Here is a 26004-nt window from a genome sequence, read left to right as displayed (position 1 = left end):
CTAACTTCAGCCATGCTGATACTTCCTTCAGAATCCTCAAAGATAAGGCAGCATTTTGTCACCTTTGTGCAGTCTTTACAGCCTTCCAGTTTCAGTCAAATGCAACAGAAGTTATTAAGTTCCTACAGCTGGCATAAAAGTAAATGACTCGGTGGACCACAAGCAATTGGGAACTAATAGTGTTAGCTAATACAATGCTCGCTGTCAGAAAATCTACTAGAAAAAGAGACTTTAAGTCCTCCGATGGAGGCTTGCACCTTTCCCGATGCCCAGGTCAAATGCTCAGGACATGCAGGAAACCAGACCTGTGTGGTTCTGGTGCCTGCAGAACTACCTCTTGAGCTCCTGCTGCCTTCTTTTTTGATAGCAATATTAAAAAAAAAATAATAATAATAAATCTTATGAGATGAGCATTGCATTTTACAGCCTACAGTAATAGGAAATTTGGGAACACAAGGAATGTTACATCAACGCTTTAGAAAGTGACTTGCCCACTTTAAAATAAAACAGCATTTGTAGAGAGAGATGCCATCTTTTATAAAGCCTGGGGATATCAATGGGAAAACAAGATGAGCTTTTAGGCATTCTGAGCCTTTCTTAAAGTCTGATTCAGATGCTGCAAGCGTGAAGTTCAAGTTGGGAACAAGTTGCTCCAAGTTTAACCTGATTATGTTAATGAATCTGAAAGAAACAGATAAATTAGAAATAATCTAATTTAAAGAAACAGTGTAGGCTTCTGATAAATTAGATAAATTTCTTTGCTTGTGCAGGACTAAAGTAATTTCATCTGTTCCTGTAAGGGCAGGTGAGAGTGTCGTAAACAGCAAAGAACTCTGCCAAACGTGTTCTTTTGGCTGGAGGATTGTTTGGGTGTTGGTATGTGAGGGATGGATGAGATGACTGAGAAAATATACAGTCTGTTCAGCTGTGATGGGAGCAAAACCAAACTACCAGTTACTGAGAATTCAGCTGGCACAGAGCCTGGAGTTATATAGGTGAGGAAAAGAGGAAAGGGGAATTTTCAGAAGAGTGATAATGTTTCTGGAGCAACGTCTCTTTCCAAAGCTGTTCAGCTCATGCAGATATCAACATTATACTGTCCCTAACATGCACAGACCTGCTAAGGCTGTAAGTCAGAGTTTGACATGAAGAAGGAATGAACTCGGATTTGAGACTTCCGTTGTATTCTGAGAGAAAATTTAACCCACGTGTGGTATGTAACTGCTGCTCTTTTGAATGAGGTGTTGGTAGGCTCTAAGGATGTGTTCAACTATTGCACGGTAACGTATCCAAATGTCTGCCTACTCTTAGTTATTTGAGTACTCTGTTGTGCCTCTAGTTTATTTAGCCAGGACTAAAATTTTAAATATTAAACCTCTATCTCTGTCTTGTAGGAGGGTCTTAAAGAGAACTGTAGATTCTCAGAGGATAGGGCCTTCTGTGTGAGGTTTCTCTTCAGATCATAAAAAGCTATTCTTGTGAAATATGAGGCTATTTTGCACTTGCACACTTCTGATCACAGGACACTCTCAGGCAAGAATGGAAGGTTTTTATTAGCAGTGTTGCTCTAGCTTATCTCCAATGTTGCAACTCTTTTATTAGATCAGAAAGGATTTTCTTCCTGTTTTAATATAAACTGAGAATTACAGAAACTCTTTGCCCTTGCAGAAAAGATCCAGAAGCAGGGGATGGTGGCGTATCAGAACGAGTACGTGCTGAAATAGGTATTCTCCAGGGGCTTGGGGAAAGGCGGACAGAACAGCTCTGCAGGAAAAAGTGTTCTTTGTACAATAGCCCTCTTTGAAGTAACCTATGTCATAAACAAGAAGGAGAGAAAAAAGACCCAGTTTTTCGTATATTTTAATTTCTATTGGGGTGTATGTATTCATTTCTCCTAATGATTTTTGCAAATTCATTACATTTTTGCCTAGTCTCAGAAAATAGATTGCTTAAGATGCTGCATGACAGCATTATAGCAGTAGTCCCACCTCCAGCTGAGAGTGAGTCCCACCTCCCACAGTCTTGAGACTGCCTTAAGAATAGTCTAATTTAATAAACAGTATATTTTGTGCCTTTTCATGTATATTCTGAGATTTTCACCTTTAGAAGTCCCACTTTCAAGATTTCCTTCTCAATCTGAAGTGCTAGAAACTTGGTTTTAGTTAAAACTGGATTTCTTGCATAATCGTATGAATGCAGAAGCTTGAGGCATGAGAACACTCAACATTTCAACACTTGGGATGTGAGACTGGTGCCAGAGCATATAATCATAATGCATTACACGGGGAGGTAAAGCAGCTCTTGGATCCAGACTTTGAGGAACCTTGCATATGGTTTCAGTAAAGAGCATTGATACTGAAACTATTTTCTGAATTTCGCTTTATTAGTGTAGGGATTGGGTTGGGGTTTGGGGTTGGTTTGTGCTTTGTAAAGCAGTGTTTTCTATACTGTTTTCAATTCTAGTTGACAGGAGATCTGTATTTTGATTTTTTTAATTTAACAAGTTTAGGCTGTGGGGAAAAAACACTGTGTTACATTTCTGAGAAGCTTTTCCTGTTTGTTCTGAAGGAAATGACACTTCAAGCTGATAACTGCAGTTTCTTTTTGTTTCTAGAGATTTCCAAGTGCTTCCAAAGCAGAGCCTTAATGCAGTAAAATAGGCATGAATTGTTCAGCATTGACTTATACTTGAAGCATGCAGTTAGAGCTCTGCTTACTATTAATACTTTGCCAAATTGACATTCCTATTTCTCACTTGACTAGGTTTCTGCAAAATGCCATTGACCACAATGTCACCTTTCCTGATCTGAGTTGCAGTTCTATACTCAGGGCTAGTTGTGGCACCATAAAGAGAGGGGACAGCCTTTGGCCACTGCTCCATCACTTGACTGGATGTCCATACCATGCCAGATAGCACTAGGGGAGGGGTAGGCTCCCTATTAATTGCTTCTCTGTGGACTTTGTTACAGAAGACCCAATGGACCCTACACTCTGTGCACTGCCAGCTGTAGACTCTGTGCACTGCCAGCTGTAGACTCTGGGTCCTCCAGAGGGAATCTCACACATATCAGATAATCATTGTTATTACTTAGAACAAACATGTCTCTGTGTTTACACACGTTTCCTAGTTTGTTCTATGACTGCATGATATATGACAATGTGAGAGAGAGGCATCTTTCCATCAACAGAAGAGACAGTGACATTCCTTGGTAGGCTGTGCTAGGTACCTGCAAGTGTGGTTGCTCTTTCTGTGCGCCTGAAAAGCAGCCTCTCAATCTGAAGGTTTTGTTGTAGGTGAGTTTCCGCAAGGATCCTATATAGCCATCACCATGATGAAACATCCTTGGATTGGTTTAGCATCCAGGTGCTTTTATAAGCCTGGTACTCCAAAACCCTTAAACAAGTAGCTGCAGCTCTAAGTTGCTTAATAAAATAAAATCCAGTCTAATATAAATTATTGCCTTGGGAAAGGAAGATCAGAGCTGTGATATGGATGGAGTAGGTGGTAGCTAGTTGTTTTTGGGACTGATATGGTATTACATGTTATTTGTATCCGTCCAGTTAAAAGCAGACAGTACCATTCTTGAAGAATAGTGAATCCGTTTAATGATGCCTTTAATAACCTCCTCTTTCCCTTTGAAAACAGTATTTGGGAAGCAGAATGTCTTTTCTCCCACTAGCGGCTGTCTGCCAACTGGCTTTCATCTTTATCATTTCTAATTCTTCAGTCATCTGCCATGTGAAGTGTTTGCTCTTAGAACAGGCAATTTTTAGCTCCTGGTTATCAAGATGAGAGAAATAACATAAATTGCTGCAGAGAGCGACCAGGAAAAAGCCTTGGATGTTTGGTGCTTCAGCCTGACAAACAAGATGAAGTATGCATGAATGGGAAACTGCATAGGAGCTCCTGAAAGACGATCAGTTACAGGACCTCAGAACAGAACATAAACAACAGTAAATGAGGAAGATCCCATGAGGTAAAGAACGGTGTAAGAAGCTTCTGTGAATGCTGGACTGGGCTCTGGCTCTGCAGAAGCCCTGTGGAAGAACTACGGTTCAGTAGGGGGAGATGAGTGTTTTTGAAACTATTTGCCAGTGGCCTTTTGAGATAAAGACCAAGGATGCTAAGTATTCTCTGACAGAAGATTTCTTAAGGAAAAACATCTGCTATTGAACTGTTTCAGAAGAGGAAGCCTTGAAATGGCTCCTGGAATTGTTTCCTGTTTGTTTACGGTGTTCTACGTCACTATGATTTCGGACTAAGCTCCTGATATCTGAAGGGGAGAGATTTATTTTTAACCCTGATTTGGTATTAATCCAAAGTTCAACAGATCCAAGTTTTCAATCAGCTGAAAAATTAATGAAGTCTTTTTGAGAAAGTGTTGATTTTAGATTTTTTTTTTTTAAATATGTGCTCAGTCCCTAAGGGAAACATTATATATCCCATGTGATAAAATCACAGAAGGTGGCATTACTGCTGGATAGCCAAAAGGATGTAGAGAGGGGAGGAAAGGGCTATCGGTAGAAAAAGAGCAGATTCTCTGCTCTTTTTCATCTCATCCTGAGATGTCTTTCTACCAGAAGAACGTAGATTCAGTTATTAAAAGACTTCCAGTGAAATATTGGGTGTGTAGGTATATTAGTCCAAAACCAAACTTCTGTCACAGATAATTACTTGATCCCAATTTGAATATTGTCTTTGAGCTTGGACTCTGGATTCCTTGGTGTTTGAGAGCTGGAGTTTGCAGGCACTCTGCTCCTCTAGGATATGCAGCACTGCACTTCGGAACCTCTTTGTAGGGTGATTCACCTTTGAAAGCTTTACACAGGCTTATGCTCTGCTCTGTTTTCTTTAATTGACTCAGCTGTCTGGGTGGGAAATTGCTAATTTGCATGAAGATGTTGCCAGAAATGGCCTGGAGATTTATGTTCAGTCAAATACCTCTTAAAAGATTTTTTTTTGGGAGTGATATGATCTTTACTTTCTGCTCAGAAGCTGACACTTGCTTGTTCCCTGAGGTAGAATGGAAAACACAGGATATGTGTTTCTTTGCAGTATCAGAGAAATTGGCATTTTTAAGCTGTATTCTTAATGGTGATCATGTAACATATTTTTGAATGGATCAGACTTCCCATTATCTGTCATTTGCTTCTTCCATTTGTGAGTTTTTTTTCATTTCAAATGCCGAAGTCTATAAGCAAAAGTGCCACAATACAGTTTCACAGCTATATGAGACTGGTACTTGCATAATGTTAAAATGAAATTAAGAGTTTCTCCTTTGCATACAGAGCCAAGCATTCAAGAGATCTGAGATGGTGAAGTGAAAGCAGCTGCTTTGGAAAAGGCTGTTCTTATCCAGAACCAAATTTCTTGATGCGTTTCCATAAATACGGAACCCAACTAATGGGACCCAGCAGAACAGTTTGGGACCCCATAGGACGTGGCCTGTTCTGCCTTTGCCTTTGCTCCCTGCAGTGTCAGAGCCAAACTAAAATAAACTATCTACTAGGGGCATTGGGCGCATGCCTGCCACGTGTGAAAGCAATGACAGAGGGCTAGCCAGAGCAGATAAATTGCCAACTAACAAGTTTGTCTCATGCTTGTGAGGTTCTCAACTGCCAGGTTTCCAAGGCTGAAGTTTGCTTTGCACAGTGAGATTAGGGCAAGGCAGCTGTAATGGGCTTGAGTCAGGTTTTTTTTTCATGGAGCTAAGGTGAATTAATTAATGTTTATACTTTTCCTGTTGGAGCACAACCTGAGGATCATATTCAAGACCAAGACTCAACTACATTGTTCTAACTGAACAAAAAAAATAAAAAGGTGGAACTTTTTTGGAGAGCTAATGGCACATGACCCTGGAATTAATTTTATTTTTACATTTTAAAATGCCTTTAATCCTTCACTTTTTAGGACTGAAGTAAATGGTGGATTCCCTGTCATTCATAGTCCTTTAGTCAAGACTGCGTGTATTTCTAAAATGCATGTTATTTCAGACAGAAACTAATGCAGAGATTAGTGCGCAAGGGTTGGTTTTATTTTGTTTTTGGCTGCGTTGCATGGGATGGAAGTGAGGTTACTCGGACTAGGTTATATACCAGATGGGCTTTTCTGTCTTTGAAATCTGTGGGGCTCTGATTTATAAGCTCTGCCAGTTCATGGGAATGACTTAGAAGGGGGTTACTGCCCCTCTATAGCTGTTTTCCTCTGTATGTTGGGACAGCTGAATGACTGATGTTTCTGCTCCCGAACTGCAATGATTTTCAGCCTAAACTAGTAATGTTAATCTGCTGAGCACCTGTGGCTGAAGGCTCTAATTCACAATCCCTGTCAGGTTTGGCTCTGGCCACTGAGAAGACTGTCTTTAAGAGAGATTCAGCATTCAAGAACTTACACTCTCTGTTGAAGGAAGGTGCAAAAAGAAAATGACAGTAAATAGTGGGGATGGGGAGGCAGGATGACATTATTGGGCTAGGACCTGAGCGTTGCATAGGCTGGCTATACACTCAGGCCAGCCACTGGGGATTGTGCTTGTTGACTTGTTTTTAACAGGAAGAAATTCTGTTGGTTGTTCCTAGAGGCCATTTGGCCTCACTGCTATAAAAGTCTGATTTGTTCTTGGCGTCATAATAGCCTTGAGTGCTGGAGGGCGGGGGGGGGGGGAGGGGGAGTAAAAGAAATGAGACTCAAAAAGTTGTCTCCTATCTTGTGATACTATTCCTTCATAAAAGCCAGACAGATTTTCCAGCCTGCATAAATTTTGTAGTCAGCAAAATTGGGCAAGTTTATCTCAGGAAAAAAAATTGGTCAATTGAGGCTACTATTGTATTTACTTATGTAGTGATTCATGGCTTACATCCTGCTGCTTTTCTAATCACTTGAGAGCTACATTTCTGCTTGAACTTCCGGAGTGTCTCAACTTCCAGTGATCTTTCATGGGAGCTGAATTCAGTCCATGGGTGGGAATGCACGCCCAGCCCTGAACACAAAGGGAGCTGAGCATCTGCAAAAAACCTGCCCTTGACTCCCCCTGACCAGTGAATGCATAATCCCTCAAATGTATGCCTATGAATAGCCAGTATAAGCGCATGACAGTGTCAGTCACTAAACCTCCTGGACGCTTCTTGACAATTTGGTTTATGTAGTCTGAGCGTGCTGAGAGCAGTGCTTCCCTCAGGGATGTATATACATCTCTAGTCTATTAACATTACTGCATCAAGCCTTGGTCACCATAGCATACACTTATTGACAGCTACGTTGCATACAGTTCACGGTCAGATCAGTGAGTACACGAAGCTCAGCTGTATTAGTAGAACCCATAGAACTCCTTCTACTGTATTTGATCATGATTTCCTTTTGTCTTACAGCCTTTTCTCAGAGTTAAAATAAGCCCGGCAGTTCTGCATTGGCTGCCGACCTGCCTTAAAAAAGGGGAGGTCAGTGGGATCTTATCTGGTACAGGATGGTATCTGAGGACTTTTAGGCATATTGTAAAAGTGCAACATCACATGGTTCCATTCTCCAAAATACTAAAACTTTATAATCTTGAATCTGAATACAAAACACTGCAGTGAAAATCACAAAAGGTGCCCTTAGAATCATTAGAGTTTGGAGAATAAGTAAAGTGTTTCCCTAAGGGTAAATGAGATTTTCAAAGTGACCAAAATGTTTTTCAACTCGTGCCAGGATCTCTTTGTGCCCACTGGCACAAAGAGATCCTGGTTATCAAGATGAGATTTTTTTTTTTTTTTTTTGGAAGGTAAAACAGTCCGAGTGTCAATGTGCTAAACTGGATGGGGAGATGGGCAAACTCTGGTACTCTTGCCTTTGTGATGTGATATTCGGCAAAGCCTTGGCTTAGAGCTTTTGGAATGAAGAAGTAAACAGTTGCATATAAAGACATATGGAATTAAGGTACGTGACTACACAGTTTTTTGGAGAACCAGCAGCTAGCCAAAGAGAATTATCTGTAGCCATCCCAGATGCAGTCATCATTGAGATTTACTGATTTGATTACTGGAAGGGATTATTTGTAGTAGCGTGATAAGGGTATTGCTGTGATACTTTTCCCTTCTGCTGTGTTGAGCCTTTTTACCTGACATCTGCATATGTGTTTAGGAGAAATAGGTACCTCTGAAGAGATGCCTCTTTACCTCTGGGTGTCACTGGTGACAGATTTAATTGCTGCAGGCTGTGTCAGTAGTGTGAACAAGGAAGTTTCTTCTTTAAAGTTGTCAGCACTTTGGCAGGAAATTAATGTGATTGGTAGGATTACTATTGGTTAAGATGAAATATAGTTTATTGCATAAAGGTGACAGAATTCAGACAAGTACAGTGTTCAGTGTCATTTCTGTGGTGCAGTATAAACATATGGTTGTTAGGTGTTAACAGCTCCTGTTCTGTGAAGCTCGGGGGCAGAGTGAGAATAGGAATTACATCTATGCTGGGCTATCATTCAAGGAGGATGGAGTTAAGGTTGGATGGGCCGATATCTCCTGCCTTCATATCTTGCTTTCATATCCTTCAGAAGTTTAAGAATTCTTGAACAAGCCATAGTAGAAGAGACAAAGATATTGGCAACCTTAGATGTCTGTTAGCAAAACTTAAAAATACTGAAATGTAGCCAAAGCTATGAGCAGGCCTGTGGACAAAGCAGTCAGCTCTATTTCATCCTGACAATATTTATGCTCTTTAGGTAGTTTGCATGGAAAAGCAGCTGAACTAAATCTCCTTCCTGTGACTGCCTTATGCTTTGCACCTTGTCTGAACGTCTCAAGGGCATGTCAGCTTTCTGAACATGAGATTCAGCAGAGTGTTTAAAGCATGCGCTTAATTTAAGTATGTAAGGAATCTCAGGGAAGGCAGTAAAGCATGTGTTTAAATGCTGTGCTGGATTGCCAGTAGTCATTTCGCCTCACTTCTCCTGTTCTGTAATGAGGTTATAGAACTTCCTACAGCATAAGAATGTATTGAGGAGAAACGTTAAACAGTGGAAGATTGCTCTGGCGCTCAGGTGACTGTGTGTTGTAAACACCTTAAGCAGAGCTTGTCTGGATTTCTGTTTGTCTAAACAGATAATTTCCATCAACTTCTTACTCACATAAATTCTTCTGCAACTGATGTAACAGCAAGCCATAGAGCAGGCTTCAAAAGATAGAAAATAAGATCATTATCCATTAATGAATGATTCTGTAATCACAGTGGCATTTGAGAACTTGCTCATTTACTTAGATAAAATGACATACTTAATGCGTGACCCCTTTGTTTTGTTTTACTTTCAATTTTGGAAATAGTCATAAAAGGAAAAGTAAAAGTTTCACAGATGAAGAAAACAACTTTTGTATGAGTGAAGACATTTTTCTGATTGTCTGATTTAAAAACTATGTTTGAATTTTGTTCCCTGCCTGACTATAAAACTGTGGTGTATCTCTCTAAGACATCTACGGAGAGGAAGAGAGTGCCTTTGTGATGTACATACTGCAGTTTAAGCTTTGGGCTCTTAATTGTGTTAGCATTTGACTGTGGAAAGAGAGCTGAAGAAGTGATGTCTTGTAGCTGGAGCAAGGAAGATTTGCTCCTTAGTTTTATTCTTAATTCTGCCACTAATTTGATCTATAGTCATGGGTAAATTACTCGCATCTTTCTGTGGTAAGTCACTTGTATCTCCCTTAGCTTCTACTTTGCTAAGAAGGAGAGAAAGGTTTATGCGAGGTACCATCCTATGTACATCGAGGTGAACCGGGATTCTGCTGCTGGGTTACTGCATTCCACTACCTTCACCTGAGGCAGTTGCCTGAGCGCCAGACACTGCTGTCGTTTTCTATGTATTTGACGAATGGAGGATGACATTTGTTGTGCTTGGGAAGGAGCGGCTTTGCTTAGTGCCATTGTGCATGAGAGACAGAAATAAGAGAAGCAGGCTGGTTTGAGAGACAAGTAGAGATAGACAGATAAGGAAGCCTGATGGCCTGATTCAGTCCTGGTGTTTAGAAAGGCTTTTGGGATAGAACTGCCTAGAAGAACTCTAGGGCTGAGATAATGAAATTGTTAGCTCCTGTTTGGTGGATGCAATGCCAAGGATAACTTGTTTTGTACATTCTTTGTAAGCAAAAAAGCATAACCAGAACGACCCACAAGTTTCTGAGTGTTGATCAGCTGCAGGGGCTAAACAATCAACACCGCCACATGTCAGAAGAGCTATGTTTGGACCTAGGGCAGTGTAAATCACCCTCTCCAGACCTACTATCTGTTTCCTGCAGCACAGGGACAGGATGAAGTAATGTCAACAGTGCTATTGAAGCTACTCTTTAGCAACAGCCTGGAGAAGATCTCTCTGCCCTCTTCCTGTAGGTGTCCTCCCCTCCCAATCCATTAACTAAATCAAATATCAGTTTCTCAGGGGAAAAATCTGAGAGGTAGAGTAAGAGGGGCATTCAGAAGGGGCTGCCAAAATAGTTGGAAGGCTGCTGGTGGAATTTCCTCACCACTATGAAAGCTGGGGATGTACCTGAGTTCCTGGCCTAGAGCTTAGTCTAGGCTTAGGGTCAAGTTTAGGGTTCTCTGAATAAAAAAATTAAGGCATATAGTAAGAATGGGGCTCAGAAGAGGATGCCAAAGTAAAGGGAGGGATGCTCCTAGGGCTCTTCTCTGAGCAGTGCTTTGCCTGGGGGACTGGAGTGTCCCATGGATAAATGTCAGCCTAGGGGTAGGGTGAGGTTCAGCAGGGGTGGCTCATAGCCTCGTGCCCTGGGGTCTGTCTCCGCCAGAGCTTTATAACGCTCTGGCTCTTTCCACCGTGTGGACGGTGCACATGTCAGCACCAAGCCTGGCACCACAGCATGCTAGAAGTGTAACCAGAACCAGGGATGTACTCTGCCTGCACAGTAGCTTTTGGGGCATTGCGGAGGGATCCACACCAGCTAGCTAAAAAGTGTTAGAGCTGTCAAAGCTGGAGAGGAAAAGAGCACACCATGATTATTTTCCCCTGGCACAACCAGGGTTAACACAGTACAACCACAACACCCCCTCATTTTTCTTGGGATAGAGCTGCTATCTTGTCTAAACAGAGATTAAGTTCATTGCATCCTTATAAAAGATCCTGCTATTATATTGCATTAGACAGAGGTCCCAGGGAGAGGGCAGGGTTCACAGTTTCACTAATGAACTTTGTTTTCAAGCCTGCTGGCTTGAAACTCTTCTCTAGTTCCCAGAAATATGTTATCATTTTCAGCCTTTAGAACTCGTTTCTCATGTATCTAGCACACTGAGTATTCCAGCTCATGTTTCTTTACTTCCTGTCTGTGATAGCTAAGCCTCTGTGCATTCAAATTGCTTCACCACCATCAGCGACTGTAGTTTTGTTGCAGCCATTGCTAGCCTTTTTGTGTTTTTCTTCTGCTATTCTCTGAATATTTGTATTTGACATTCCTGTTATTTCTATTCTATTTCGATTTCTGTTATCTCAAATGGAGATGACTCTTCTTTTGGGATCAGATTGTATGAATGTTGCTGTGTGTTGGTGGAGAGTGCAGAGCAGATAGTGTACTAGTTCTTGGATATGTGTACAGCGGAGATCATGGGAATTTCTCCTCTTCACGGAGTTCCTAGCAGTATCTTGAAAAGCCATCCCCTTGACAAGAATGCCATTGCTTTGACTACATTCTGGCTGGAGCAGAGTTAGGTCAACCCTGAAGACTGAAGAAAATTGCAAGTTCACTAGTTATCATTTAAATACTGCCATTTCTCTTGCATCATTTTAATATTACATTCACTTTAAGGCTGATCAGAGATGCCAAATTACAACCCCAGGAAACAGCCACCCCTGTTCTCTAACAAGAACGGTATTTTCAGGATGAGAATTCATGTTACGCTCTCCCAAATGAATAAGCATCCACTTGGAGTAGGAAGGAGATTGAGGGATAGTTCCAATTTTTGGCCTCGTTACTGAGGATAATACTGTAGTAGCAGTTTCAAAAATGTAGACACCTGTCCTCTGAGAGCTCAACTGCAGCAAATAGTCATCATTAATCCTCGCTTTGCTGAATCACTGAAGAATCACCGTCGTTTGCTCAGTGAAACTGCTTGGACTTAAAGTACATCGAAAGCAAGTTGAGTCTTTAATGTCATGTGAAACCTGGCTTTTATGGATGATAGCTCTCGACTACAGTCTGACCTAAATACTGTTCTCTGGCATATACTCTGACAGAAATGGTTTCCAGCCCATCATGTGCTTTCAGTGAGATAGTTACGTTGTCACTGCTTCTGCTTCTGTTGTGATTGCCATTTCAGCAGTTAACTCCTTTAGTCCCAGTAGACTTAAGTTTTGTCAACACAAATATAACTGAGATGGGAATTTCCTTTTTGGTTGCTAGTGGGTCATGGGAAATTAAGTTTGTTGTACGTTTGTAAGCTGTGATTTGAGATGGTTCTGTGTTTATGCTGAACTCTTCTGTCACAGCATGTTCACAATAATCAGGAGATTCCATTTAACTGGCCAAGACATCTATGAAGCATGAGACACGAGCCGAACACTGGCTGCAGGTGCAGGGTCGTGGTTGGCCATATTTGTAGATGAGAGTAAGCAATTACTCAAATTTCCCTTTTTTCTTTCTTGTAATAAATCCCTTTTTTAGTTCATATTCCAGGACTCCCTCTGGGCTGTGACTATACTTTGACTTGTTTTTCAGAGGAGCCCATAAAAGGAAATTCTGTTGGCTAATGGGTCTTTCACAAGACAGGCAGCTCTTTCAGTCCCAGAGGGTTTCCTTCTCTCTGGTTGTTCTTTTAGAGTAACATTCCTATAGCTTTTATTCAGGGCCCTTGCATGGGATTAGCAGTGGTTTCAATTGAAGCACTAGTGCTGCCTGCTTTGAGAGTGGCTCTTTCCCCGGTAACCTTATTGCCCTGGACTCACAGGAGTGCGGCAGTAAGTGACAGGCCTCACAGCACATGGCATCCACTCAGCTGGCAAAGAGACTGTGTTGGTTTCAGGTCAAGAACAGTTCCTTTGACAAGTTCTGTTTTTCTAAAGTGGAGAATCACCACTGTTGCTCTACTGCTGGGGAAATGGATTAAGACAGGAGCCCTAGGGTGACTAGCCTGAAAGGACACGATGCAGAACAGATACATGCTACTTCTCTATAAATTCAAGCATGCCCAGGAGTGTTTGCAGGTGCTGGAACATGACCATTGGTGCTGGCAAACTTGCTGGCACGTTCCTCATAGTGAGTTTGGCCTGTTTCAACCAGCAGTTTCCCTAAACAGCTCCTAGGTGTGAGTTGGCAGTTAGCAAAATCAAAGAACTGTTCCCAAAAGGCAGCTTGCTGCAGCCCTCTGATTTTACAGCTAACCAGTTTACTATCCTAGACATGGCTGCTCTGTGCCAGCAGACCTCAGTATGCCTGATTAATGTTCTTGTACAGACGTTGTCATAGAGCCCGGAATGAACTAAGTCTCAGCTTATTTTCAAGAAGGGCTTGGTGCTGATCGAGTGATAGTTTTTGTGTAGTTTAAGGCCTCCTACTCTTTCCTTTTCTCCAGATGGAGAGGTTGGCCTTTTAGTATGACCTAGAAGAACCTCAAGACTGCCTTTGAGACTTGCAAAAGGAGGCATTTTAAATAACATTTTGCAGATCGTAAGGCAATAATTAATTGTTATGGATAGTTCGTTATTGTGAAATGCTTAACATGCTGTATTGTGATGTTATGGCTTTCAGAATTGTAAAAAAGGGTGATGAAAAACAAGGCAGTTTCCTTAATTTTGAAGGAAACATTACGTTTGTATGAACGGAATGCTTTGCTCTGAAAGCCTTAAACACCTTCAGTAAATCAGAAATTGGATAAGAGTGGACAAATTCTTGAAACTAAATTATCAAGAGCTACTCGATACAAAGACCCCAGTTCCGGCTCAGGAAGTTTCTGAGCTGCAAATATTTGAAGGTTGGGAGAGCACTGAGGGGAAAAATCACTGCACACTTGCCCTGTTACTGTACACTTCCCTGGACATCCATTGCTGGCAGCTGTCAGAGGCAGGATACTGAGCTGCGGGGCTCTCAGTTTGACCCACCCTGGCTGCTTTTATGTTCTTATATAAATATAGTCAGCCTAAATCTATTGTGTAGAAAGGCTGGAAATGGAGTGTGAGAAAATGAGACAAATATTCTTCAGCTGAAACAGTAGATATGACCATGAAACCAGGCAGGGTAGTACTGAATATGTCTTTGCATTTGAATGCTCAACTATTTCTATGTTTTTAAACATATTTTTGCTCTTTCTAAGCAATGTCTGAAGTAGGGTAGGAAAGCTCTTCAGCTTTAAAAGCGCTTCTGCTTTTAGAAAGTTTATATTTTCAAAATCACTGTTTGTTTGGCCTTAAGCAACTAAGCCTCCAAAACCACCAGTTGTGTTGGGCAATCTTGGCCACTAATATTTGTGAGATATGTGTGTTTATATCTGCGTCCAACCCTGTTCAGTCTGACTGAATTTCAGCATCAGGCAAGGACGCATAATGAAGTGTAGAGTCTTCACAGAGCCAGAGCTTGGCAGGCTTCTGGAGTCCAGGCTGCTTTGGCCCTGCAGCAAGTGTCAGAGCTTGAGGAAGAAGCAGGAGAGGGGAAGCCCAGCTTGGCTCTGATACTGATAAGCATCACCTTTTTAGCACCTGACATGTAAACGGAGGCCAAGGTCCAGGATCTGAGTACCACTTCCCTCTTCTCAGAGTCACCCAGGTTGTGGGGAGTGGCGAAAGGCAGAGGAAGAGAAAGAGGAGTGCTGATTGCCTAGTTTAGCTCCCAGTGACTGACTTAGGTTTATCTTAGCTCAAGTGAAGTGGAGATACAACCTTCCTTGGTACACTGTGGAGGGTGGTGTGAGCAAAGGGTCTGCTGAGGGTTAGGTCCAGAGGATGTGGACTCGGGATCACCCCTTGGTAGTGGTTACCTGGCTCTGAAGGACTAAGTCACCTCATTCCAAAAAGTGATAGATGCTGGGCAGAGATGCTGAAAGAAAAGAAATGCCACTGCAGCAGAGGTGTGGCCAGGCTCTGCCATGTCAGGAGAGAAGAGACCATTACCAGGGAGAGAGTGGCTTCAGGCACCAACTGATTAGGAAAGAAAAAAGATGAAGTTTTAGTAACAAGGCACTGCCCATGTTTTTGGACAGCTCAGAGGATGTCTGTGTCTGATAATGAATTCTACATCATTTTGGGACTGCATGCTTGATGGCATTGTTAGAGCTATGCAGCCCTGAAGAGGCTGCACCAGGGTTTGCAGCTGGGAAGGGTGTGTGTACATGAGGTGGGTCTCAGAGGAAGGCTGCACAGAGGGGAGATGACTGTTGTCCATGTGGCGGAGCACTTGAAGTCACTGGATGGGAGAGCTATGGGCCTCAAACCCATTCATCCTGGCACTACAGTGGCAGAAAGGTTGGTCGTTACTGGTGTACAGTGTCCAAAACACTGTGCACTTATTAAAGGTGGAAGCATTGTGAAAATTGCTGGTGCTGGCAGGGAAGGAGAGGAGGGCTAGAAAGGAAGCCCAGGTGCAGTTATCCCCATGGCTGTGGTGCTTGGAGCTGGGCTTTGTCCACTTCCAGAGAGGATGATCTGTGCGGCTGGAGCACCAAGCCCATTTCCCTTTGGGTTCAGAAACATTCTGGTTGTTAGCACGAAGCTCTGGAGATGTCTACTCTGAAATCATTTTTCTGTGCTTCAAAAGCTTTCAGATTAATTTAGTTTTCTTTAAAATATGACTCTCTGCCCAGTCACAGTTGGAAGTCCTTTTATCCCTAGCAGACAAAGTGTTTCTTTGTGTGTATTATTTATTTTATATCCCTTCTACAATGACACTGGTGCACCACACACAAACTGGTCTGTTCCTTTCTTTTTTATTAAATGCTGCTGCTTCCACCTACCTTTTGATATTGAGGCTAGTGGTTCTGCTTTTCACGCAAAAAAAAGATAAGGTTTTATTGAGCGTACTCTTTTCATCATGCCACTACCTTTCTTTTGAACTTCAGTGGAAGTCCATGTGTTAGTAGCTTTGGGTTTGAATCCAGTTAAGGTTTGTGGTGAATAAAGCAGAAGTAAATTAAAGCAAAGAGATGAAATTAACTGTGCTGGTACAGTTGTGCTGGTACAGTTATGGCCACCTGGTTTGGAAAGGGATTATAGCATTGTTGGGATCTTTGATTTCATTACCCAGCAGAAGCCCCGCTCAGGACTGTTGTTTTCTGTCCGCTGTTGCACTCTCCCACTTTGCAAGAGGTGTCTTACAGGATTTGCAGGAGATGGCAGTCAAAGTGTATTGTTTAACTGTTATAAACATTTCCATTTTCTGTACCTCTGCTTTTTCCACTTAACACCATCTCTAGTTAATGGGTATTTGGGCTCTTGATGTCGCTTAAAGAATGCTCAGCACATATTTGTCAGTGAAATTGTTTTGGGCATGTTCTAATATTGTCTTGGCAATCCTGTAGTACTGTGCATAGCATCCTTTAGAGCATTCACCAGGCTAAATGCTGGTCTGAGTAGCCAATTCAGATTTCAGACAAAGCAAAAAGAAAAGAGGAAAAAAAGACTTATGTAAATTGTTACTGTCTATGAATTTTTGCTGACAGTAACTTACCTGCATTTTCCAATCTGATAAGCTGAAAATGGTTTACTTCAGCATGGAAAGAAACCTGAGCAGCTACCATGCAAGAAAATGGGGAAATTGGGGAAAATGTTCTCATTTTCCCATTCCCATTGTTCGTTCTCATGAATGAGCAACAGTTTAATTTTTGAAATTTCTGCCCCATCCTCCAGCTGAGTAAATTTTGGGACTGTGATATCAGCCTGTCCCTAGAGGAAACAGTGTAAAATTCTGAAGGAAGAAAGGAGCCATTTACAATCCGCAGTGTGTGGGAAAGTGGTTAAGGACAAATAATGCAACAGCTCCAAAGGGAATTGTGCAAGAGCCTGGAAACACCATCTCTTGAAAGGATTTGAAAATGGGGGAGTTTCCAAAGTAAAACACCAGCGAAAGATGAGCAGAAAGAAAAAAAAGGACAGAAGACAAACCCCAGAAGACTGAATTTCTCCCTTCCTCTGTGCTGTCCCTCCCGTTTCTGGTGAAGAAAGCAAACACTTTTTGTGTTCTCGCACAAGAAGAGGGTTATTTCACACAAGCTCCCAGGGCCATTTGGAAGTTAGGGAAGACATTATGAAGCAATGCTGTTATCCCTGGGACCTAGGCAGTGCTAGGAGCCTAAGTCTGTGGAAAAGAAGTTGCCTTTTTTCACACAGGAACATGGCAAGGGCCGCTTGCAGAGCTGTTCTCTCTCCCCTCTACCTCTCCTTTGCTCTGCTAGTGAAATACATTAGGCTCAAGAAGCAGTGAAGAACTTGCTCTTCCCCCCTTCCCTTGCAGACAAAGCCAGCTTGTGCTGTGTTTAACTGCTCATGTTCTGTTTCTCACCAGATTCCTATTTACTTGCAGCACTCGCACATCTGGCTTGTATTTTGGGGGCTTACCCTCCCCAGAGAGATGGCAGTGCAACAGGGAAAGGGCAGGACTGTGGCGAGTTCAGTGGTGCTGAGTGCTTGGGCTGTGTTTTACCTGGGACTCGTAAGAGGGGCATCTGTGGTAAGAATGAGTGTGCTTCTCCAACGGCTTGCAGGTGTCTAGAGGCATGTCCTGCTTGTCCCCTCCTCTGTCATGCTCCCAGCTGCATATCTTCTCCCTCCTTCCCTCTTTCTGCACCAGCTCTGGTGCTTATCACATCCCCTCCCTAAGCCAATTCAGTTTACTTTCTCTAAAAAAAAAAAAAAAAAAACAAAAAAAAAAAACTAGCCAGCAAAGGAAATCATTTTTTCTGGGTTAGCAACTTGAATTATTTTAGGAAGGATTCAAACAGGGGCTAGATCCCGTTCAAGGGAGGACTACCAGACCCCTCCAGTTGAGAGCGGGGCAGGTGGGAAGGGGGAGCAGGGTGCTCTCAGTGGCAGTGAGCTGCTGGAGTGGCTCAGCCGTTTCCTGGGCCATTTAGTGTGAGCAGATGCCATTTAGAGGTGTTCTCAGCAGAAAAGGGCTAAAGCCAGGAACATTCATATAAGCATGTGAAAGACAGACAGCCCCAGGCTTTGCTGTGCTTAGCCAGAGAGGTGGATGACACTGGCTTCCCATGAGATGGTCTGAAACAGTGCTGGGAGACTTCCAGCAGGGATGCTGAGTGCATGCTTTTGTTTCTCAGAAGGAGCTGCAGGGATAGGAAAAGAAAGGGCCTGCCTGGCTCCAGAGCAAAATGAGCTGTTTGGCTCCTTTTATTCATCCTCTGATTAAGCGTTCTTGCTCATTTTGGGAAGACGATGAAATCCAGATGCTAGTCCTGCTCTTGATTCCTGACTGCTGGGTTTCAATGGCCTGAAGCACTTTGGAAAGGCTCACTGTGCTCGGCAGAACAGCTCTGCCCTTTACCTGGGAATTCCAGGAAAGCTTGGTTTCATTTTCCCTGCAGCTCTCATTTAGGGAATTTTTTTGAAAACATTTCTCCTCGTAGCTCCTCTTTCTGAGAGGGTGAGCTTGTTCTCAGGTGGTCTCTCACGTGAAAGTCCCTATTGTTTCTATATTGCCTTAAACATCAAGTACTCAGAAAAACTTACACCAGCTGCATAGCCAGACTAAGGCAGACGTAGCATCACAGTTGCCTGAGGCTCAGTACGTCCAGCCTATCAAGTGTTTGCCCTCTATCCCCTGCGTAGTGTTAGTATGTGTCAGCTATCCCATAACTAGCTGTGTGAGGGAGGAGTGTGTACCAGTACCCAGCAGGCACGTGCACGGGGACGGTAGGGAGTGTGGGACTGGGGGAGATGTGGGGGGGGTGCATCCCTGTTTTTCTGAACAGCCTTCTAGAGCTTTTAGGCATTAAAGAGTTCAGGATTTGGGCAAGTTGCTTTCTTCACTCTGTAAAGATCCCTGGAAAATTGCACATCTGCTTCCTCAGCTGATCTATTCCCTTGGCACATTCACGTGCATGCAAAGAGACTGCCAGGCTGCAGTGAACCCATGAGCAGACCCAGCTCAAAGCAACCCTTGACCTGAGCGTGGCTGAGAGTGCTTGGAGTAGTCTTTCTGCCCCCTAAGTTCCTCCTGTTCTAGCATTGTGGTGTCAAGGAAAGACAGAGTCATACCCTGTTATGCGTGAGGGTTATGCCCTGTTTGAACTTCCTGCTTCACACAGCTGAAGAGAAATAAATGTTTCCTGGGTGAATGGCTGGGACAGACCCTGAGGCCACAGTTCATCCTCTGTTGAAATTAGTGGGAATGCTTCCAGTAAGTGCCAAGTAAGGTCTCTTAGGAGGAGAAATAACTGTGCTCAAGCACTATAAAATAGAAAGATGGGGAAAGTGAGGGGGCAGGAAAGGAAAAGGGAAAGGAAAGAGTTTTTCCCTGCTGTACAGTACAGACCTACATGGACTGTTGTTTCAGATTGAAAACCATAAAGTAGCTAGTCTTTTCTTTGAGATCACTTTCTCATGTATTCCTTTCTTACTGAGAGCAAGCAAGTCATCAGGTCCTCAGCCAGTACAAGAGGGATAAGCTCTGCTGATAGCTGTGGAGATGCCTGCTTTACACCTGCTTTTCACCCACCTGAGAACTTGGCCTACACTCTGCTGAGCAGCTTGGTGTCTGACATGAGATTTAAACAAATAATTTGGGTTATAGGTCTAATGCTTTGTTCCATTGCCATTTCACATACTCCTTATTCATTAGGAAATTATACGGAGGCAGACTGTTGAATAGGATGGGAATCAAATTGTGGTTCATATTTTCTGGCCAGCCAAATCTGGCATGCCTTGCCTCGGCTGCAAAAAGTGGGACTCCTTTGAACAGGAGTTTATGTCTCCTCTCACAGCACAGGAGAGACTGTACCAATCTAGCAAAGCAGCGCAGTAAACCAAAGTGCCAGCCTTTGGCACAGTGAACCCAGCAGTGGACCAATGCCTTTGCAGACTGGGGTCCCAGTGAATGCTTAGGAGCCTGGGTGGGAAGCTGGCTGCCAGGAGACCTTTTGTGCTGGAAGATCGTCTGTATTGCAGGCCTTGGCAGAGCAGGGTTTTATTGTTTAAACCCTCACTGACCCAGAATTGAGCAGGGCTCTTTGCCTTACACCATCATGAATGTAATGTATGGCATTAAAAACACCCCTGAAAATTTATGTTCTTTCAAAGAGCTTTTTTGGAGCATGTGTTTTTTTTTGCTGTATTCTATTGTTCATTGACTTCTTTATAATTTCACCATAATTCCTTTGATTTCCAGAGAGTCTTACTGGATTTAGCCAATAGATCTGGAATAATTCCACTGACTGTGGCTTGCTGAGTTCATGTAAAATATACAATGGCAGCTATATAGGTTGTTATATATAGATATATGTGCATTCAACTGTAAAACGTGCTATATTGAGTATTTTCATGATGTGAGTTAAAACCCTCTATAGATATCCTCTGAGGTTGCTACCATAGTACTTTGGCCTAATTTAGTCAATGCAGAGTTCAGGCAGAGTTCAGACACTTTTGGTGTCTTTGGGCGTGCACAAAGCCCTCTTTTGTTTTCTAGTATCAGTACTTTCAGCTGCTATAGTAACTGTACTAATGAGGTTTAGTCTTAAGGAAACATTTGTTGCTGGAATTGCTCTGGAAGAGCACTAAAGAGTTAAAGACTGAATCAGAAGGTTTCACTGTTAATCTAATCTTGAGCACGGCTGCATTGTTGCAGGAAGAATAAAGTGCTGGTGCCGTGTAGTAAACTATGTCTGGATGTACTCACGAAATAAAGTCAAGTGAGAAAAGTTTCTCTTGGGCAGTGGGCCTGTGCCTTGCATCCCACTAAGTAGGGCTGTGCAAATAATTGATTTTCAATATGTTGATCAAACTGAAGAATAAAGGATGTTTTGATTTGAGTTCAATAAAATATTTCTTTTAGGCATTACTTTGCAATCACCAAGGAAGAAGAGATGCAGCAGCTCTGCCTTTAACCTAGGAAAATTCAGCCAAAATATGGGAGTTCAAGGTGCCCAAGTCCAAGGTTTGCCCCCTCCCAGTTGTCCATCTCTGCCCTGCTGCTGGTTCTGCACTCCTGTTGCCTGGGACCGCTTGTGATCACCCTCAAGCCTTTCCAGGGCTTGCAGGAGCAATCGCTTTCACCATTATAGCTGTAGCCAGAAGTGCATTTTCCAGATCTGATATGAAATACAGCCAAGTTTCTCAGCTAGAGCCAGGACAGTTGTTCTCTGGAATGCTTTGAAATTAGTAGGAAGATCACCAAAACCTTCATTCAGAAAATACTGAAATATTAATCTCCGTGGAACATAAGCACATAAGTAATTTTAGAGCATATTTCCATTTTTTTTTATTTCAATAATAAAAGAAGCAGAGTTTGTTTTCTTGAATAGAAGTGCTTTCCTGAATCAGAGGAGATTGTCTGAGAGATTATGGACTATATTTTTATCATGATTTCTGAGAAAAAACAGAGGAAAGAGAGCCATGAATGAGAAGTTTTTCAGGACCAAAGTTTCCAGTTTCTAAGTACCTGTTTTTCCAGGGGTCTAAAAACTGTTGAAACTAGCTTTTTTGTTGGAGCCAACCCATGGACCTCAGTAAAGAAAGCTCAGTTGTGTGCAAGGGAAAACAATGTGCAAAGGTTAATGATTCTCAGCTTCTGAAAAACTGTACTGAGACAAATGCTTTGTGAGCACCAAAATCTGTAGAACCAACAGCCATGTCCTTGTTTAGGTCTCTTAGAAAATCTGAACAATAAATTCCCAGCACATACACTGTATTTCCTAATTTCCTTATAATACAGCGACAACTGATGTTCCCGAGTTAGAAATAACCATGCCTGGAGGAGGAGACAAACAATGTATGAAGTGCATCCAGTTTGGCTTATGGCTGCATGCTCTTGGAAACTTTCCTAGACTCTTGTCCAACAGTTTAAACTTAATTTAGACCTGAGAAATGCAAAGTGCTCTTCTTATTTATCACAGTAAGAGCACAGTGGCTGGAGACAGTGCTGTGCAAGCAAATGCCAGCAGAAAGAGGCATCATCTTAAGTATGTTGCAAAGTAATTTGGCTGATGCCAAGACAAAGGCAAAAGACGATGATTAGGACACTAGCATGAGAACTCCTCTTGAGTTTGTTGTGTGTTTAGGGTTTTCTTAGCTTATTTTTTAAAAAAAAAAGATGAGATGAAGAGTGATGAACTGAGATCCTTGTCGGCTTTTCTTTACTGAGTGGAAATGTCTGGCTTTCTGTCCAGTGATGTTTTTCCCTCCTCCTTGAGTCAATCTGTGGAAAACAGCGCTGAAGAAAAGGAGGCATGGAGAAAACACAACGCTTGAAATGCTGTTCATGCCACATACCTGCTCTTTTGCTGCAGACAAGGCAGCAACCTTGTTGTTCATTAGTCTCTCTGGACTGCCGTGAATGCTGCTTAAGCAAAGAGATCTTTATATTCTCAGAAGGTCGCTCCCTGATTCAGGTCTCCATCTTTATTTTACTGAATGAAAAGCATGCATGCAGCACGTGCTGGTGCTCTCTGGGATCTAGCTGACCATCTCCTCACCTCCAGGATCCTGTGCCTGGCCTCCAACCACCAAGTCTTTCTTTTACTCAGGCATGGCTGATACTAGTTGTCATCTGAAACCAGCTTCGCTATCGGAGAAGCGGTCCCTATAGACGGTACCTCAGCATGTCTGGAACATGTTGGAGCCTGAGGTGAAATTACATTGGCTTAGTGTAACATGCGGCTGCCAAAACAATCAGCAAGGAAGATGCTGCTCACAGCAAGGCTGAAGGAGGAGCTACTGGTACCTCCGGAACCTGTCCCAGCCCAATGGCTGAGCCCCTTTAATGCCTCCGCAACCTACCTGCAGGGGGAATGTCTTCCTAACTCCCCAACCAAGTATTTCACTGTGCCCTTAAAATCAGAGAGTTTCTATCCCTTAGTGTTTTCTTACCTTTGCTAAGGTAACTGTGGTCTTCACATTAGCCTTACCAATAGCCACCCTTTAGATGTGAAATAATTTCGTGTTTGGTCTCTTGGTTGAAGAATTGGACAAGAATGTAACAGCTGCCAGACCCCGAGATGTATAAAGGATGGTGTAGAGATTCTATGCCTGTTTATTAATTAATAAATGGTGATTCTGTTAATGACTGCAGTCTAATTAAAATGACACCGTAAGATACGAGATCTAGATTTTCATAAATATTTTATTCCTTTGGTAGTAGCTCCAGTAAGTGTCACTGGATTTGAAATACTCAGATCTTGAAGTCCTGTGTGTTTTCTCCTGAAAATGGAAATTTATTGCACTGTATGCTTTTGTTTTCAATGACAATTAGACACTGAAGTGCTGTTGAAAATCTCCTTGAGTGTATCTTGGCTTCGAAGGATCTTTAAATACCTGAGCTCCTTTTCCTGCAAGCTACAAGGCCCTTCACACTTACAGAGGACCAGAGAGTCTTTGCAGTGAAGCACTGTGGGTGGAGGTTTGTACCAAGGCAAATGGACCAGACAAGCCAGCTGCACTTCCAGACAATGATAAATGTGAAAGCTTTGAGTAACAAAAAGAAAATAGAGGTCACAGTCCTGAGTCATAGCATGTGAAAAGGTAAGCTGCCTCTTACGTAGGAGGATCAGCGCAGACTTGGTAGCATTATATGGTCCAAGTGGAGTATTACACTAAGAAAAATGTTATGGCTTTGCGTTGAGAGAGAGATGGAGGCTCAGTCTTCATTCATGTATGTGAAAAACTACAGAGTTCACTTATGGGAGGCATCTGTTAGTTGGAGAAGATCATAAAAACATCTTGGCCTTCCCAGAAGGGGTCCAGGAGATGATGCTCTCTCTTCCCTCCCTTGCAAATTCCAGATCTCCTCCTTGACAGTAGAAGGATTATTTTCCAGATACAGATATTTGATTTGCTGAGTTGAAAAGCAAATTTTGGGGAAATCTAGAGGCTGCAATTAAATTCTCTAGGGCATCTGATGAAAGTGAATGGGGCAAAATTCACTTGAGACGTGAATCTCTTGTTACATAGTGGCCAGGGTTTCCAGCCCTGCTATGAACTTACAGGGAGAAGTTTTCCCTAAAGCCACAAGCATAATGATTCTTTAAGTGTTGCATAATAGTATATCACCAGTGAAGCATGAAAGTCATGTAGATATTGATAAATTTTACAAGATCAGCAATGTTTTGCATTACAGTGAAATGAAGAGTCACATTGAAGCTGTGGAGGCTTGTTACACATGCCAAGTACATTCAACAAGTCAGACAGAGATCTGGAGACCAAGAAAATGATTCCCCTTGGACCATGGTTTTATCTTGGAAGAAACCATATGTTTATCTTGGACTATTCTCACTTCCCCAAGATAAACTTACTGGAAGTTACAACCACAAAACAGGGATTCCTGCCTGTCAAATAACATTCTTTAGACCCGATACATGAAATAGTATGACCTGTCTATTAAATGTAGTTTGGTGGGTGCAGGTTCAAAGTCTGTACTGAAGTACAGGTGTAAATCTGCTAGGGCTAATCCCCGTTCTCCCAAATCTAGCTGGAAAATGTTCACAGATGTTATCTTTTAGAAAGACAGGAAAGTCAGGTATGGAGCCATATGTTTAAGTTCAAGAAGGAGAGCTGTACAATCAAGGGGTTCTTGCAAGAGCCAGCTGGGGTCATTTGTGCCATGCAGTGAGTGATTCATGCTGCAGATCGCTGCTCTGTTACGAAGCAGAGCTGCCTTGCTCAGCGGCGTTCACTTCCTGGGTGCTGTGCTTCCTGACCAGTCCAGGAGCAGCTGGACTCTGGAGCTTTCAGCTCTGACATGCTGCTGGAGTGCAGAATCGTACATCAGCTGAGCAGTTGTGGAATTTGTAGAGACTGGCAAGCGTTAATGATTAAAACAAAGTTTATATACAAGACTATATTACAGTATGAAGCAAAGTAAGAGTAAATATGAAGGTTCCAGGTTCCAGCTTCATATTTCATATGTGGTTAGCTTTTACTTCTTTGCATAGTTTTAGGGAAATAAAATAGCCTAAGTGTGCAACGTAGGATTGGTACTGTGATTTTCCCAGTGATTTACCATGTAGGCTGCCTTTACTTTGCAGTTTGCTCTCTTTGGCAAGAAGGTGAGGACAGGAAGGTTGCATGAAGCCAATAAGCAGTGTACAGATTTTACTCTGAAATGCTCCAGCACTGAATGTGTTAAATGTTTTCGTCAAAGAGGTTTTAAAAAAAAAAAAAAAGGCGTATGGAGTATTTGCCAGAAAAAGTTTAGTCTATAAAAGAGAGTGAAAAGCCTTTCACATGTAAGGCAGCGGGAAAGAGGGAGTACGGAGTTTCCTTTTCATCAGCTTTTAATCTTAAAAGGAGTGTAATTTTCACTTAGTCACAGGGGGCAGAGTCCACTCCAGTGAGACCTCCCTCCCAAAACTGCCAGGATCCTCTACTTCCACGCTGAGGAAAGCAGGCGCTTTCGGGAAAGGAATAAAATCCTCCCTGCTGCCTCAGGCGGCATAGGAATAGACATGTCTACGGGGAGGATCTGTTGCCTGGTGCTGCTGACCCTAGGGGTGCTGGCTGTGGTGGTTGCGCTCGTGGTCATCCTCACTCAACCCAAGTGTGGTCCTGGGCAATACCTGCACGGTGCCGTGGCTGCTGACACCGAGATCTGCTCTGACATCGGCCGGTATGTGCACAGACCTCTCAGGTGGTTGGTTTACGTGTCGCATATGTCATGGACTTGGACTGGCAGACAGGTAGAAGCACTGGAAATGGCGGAAGCGCGCTGGGTTTCTGTTCGGTCCCCTGCTCCTGAGGCTGAAGAGCCGCACTGCTCCTTGGCTGCTGTCTGTCTGCAGAGAGCAAAGCAGCTCAGAGAGCAAACAGAGCCCTGCCTCGTCCGCGGCTGATGCTTAGTTTCTTTCTGCCACGTCTCATAAATTTGCAGCTCTGCAAATCTGTGTATTTT

General features: G+C 42.7%; 1 protein-coding gene across 3 annotated transcripts in view; it reads left to right on the top strand.

The window, feature by feature from the left end:
- The window catches only part of GGT5 (gamma-glutamyltransferase 5), a 53921-nt gene that overhangs the window by 3843 nt on the left and 24074 nt on the right, over positions 1 to 26004 (top strand). Inside the window, exon 1 of one of the 3 annotated variants that reach the window (XM_009687397.2) lies at positions 25321 to 25722. The exons of the other annotated variants lie outside the window; for them this stretch is intronic. Coding sequence (XP_009685692.1) covers positions 25562 to 25722 — 161 coding nt within the window. The 5' untranslated portion in view covers positions 25321 to 25561. Of the gene's footprint in view, positions 1 to 25320; positions 25723 to 26004 lie in introns of those variants that run through there. 3 annotated transcript variants of the gene reach the window in all.

Source organism: Struthio camelus, chromosome 17 (genome assembly GCF_040807025.1).
Source record: "Struthio camelus isolate bStrCam1 chromosome 17, bStrCam1.hap1, whole genome shotgun sequence".
Classification (NCBI taxonomy): Eukaryota; Metazoa; Chordata; class Aves; order Struthioniformes; family Struthionidae; genus Struthio; species Struthio camelus.
The sequence above is the reverse complement of the archived record's forward strand: the minus strand, read 5'-3'. Positions and strand labels throughout refer to the sequence as shown.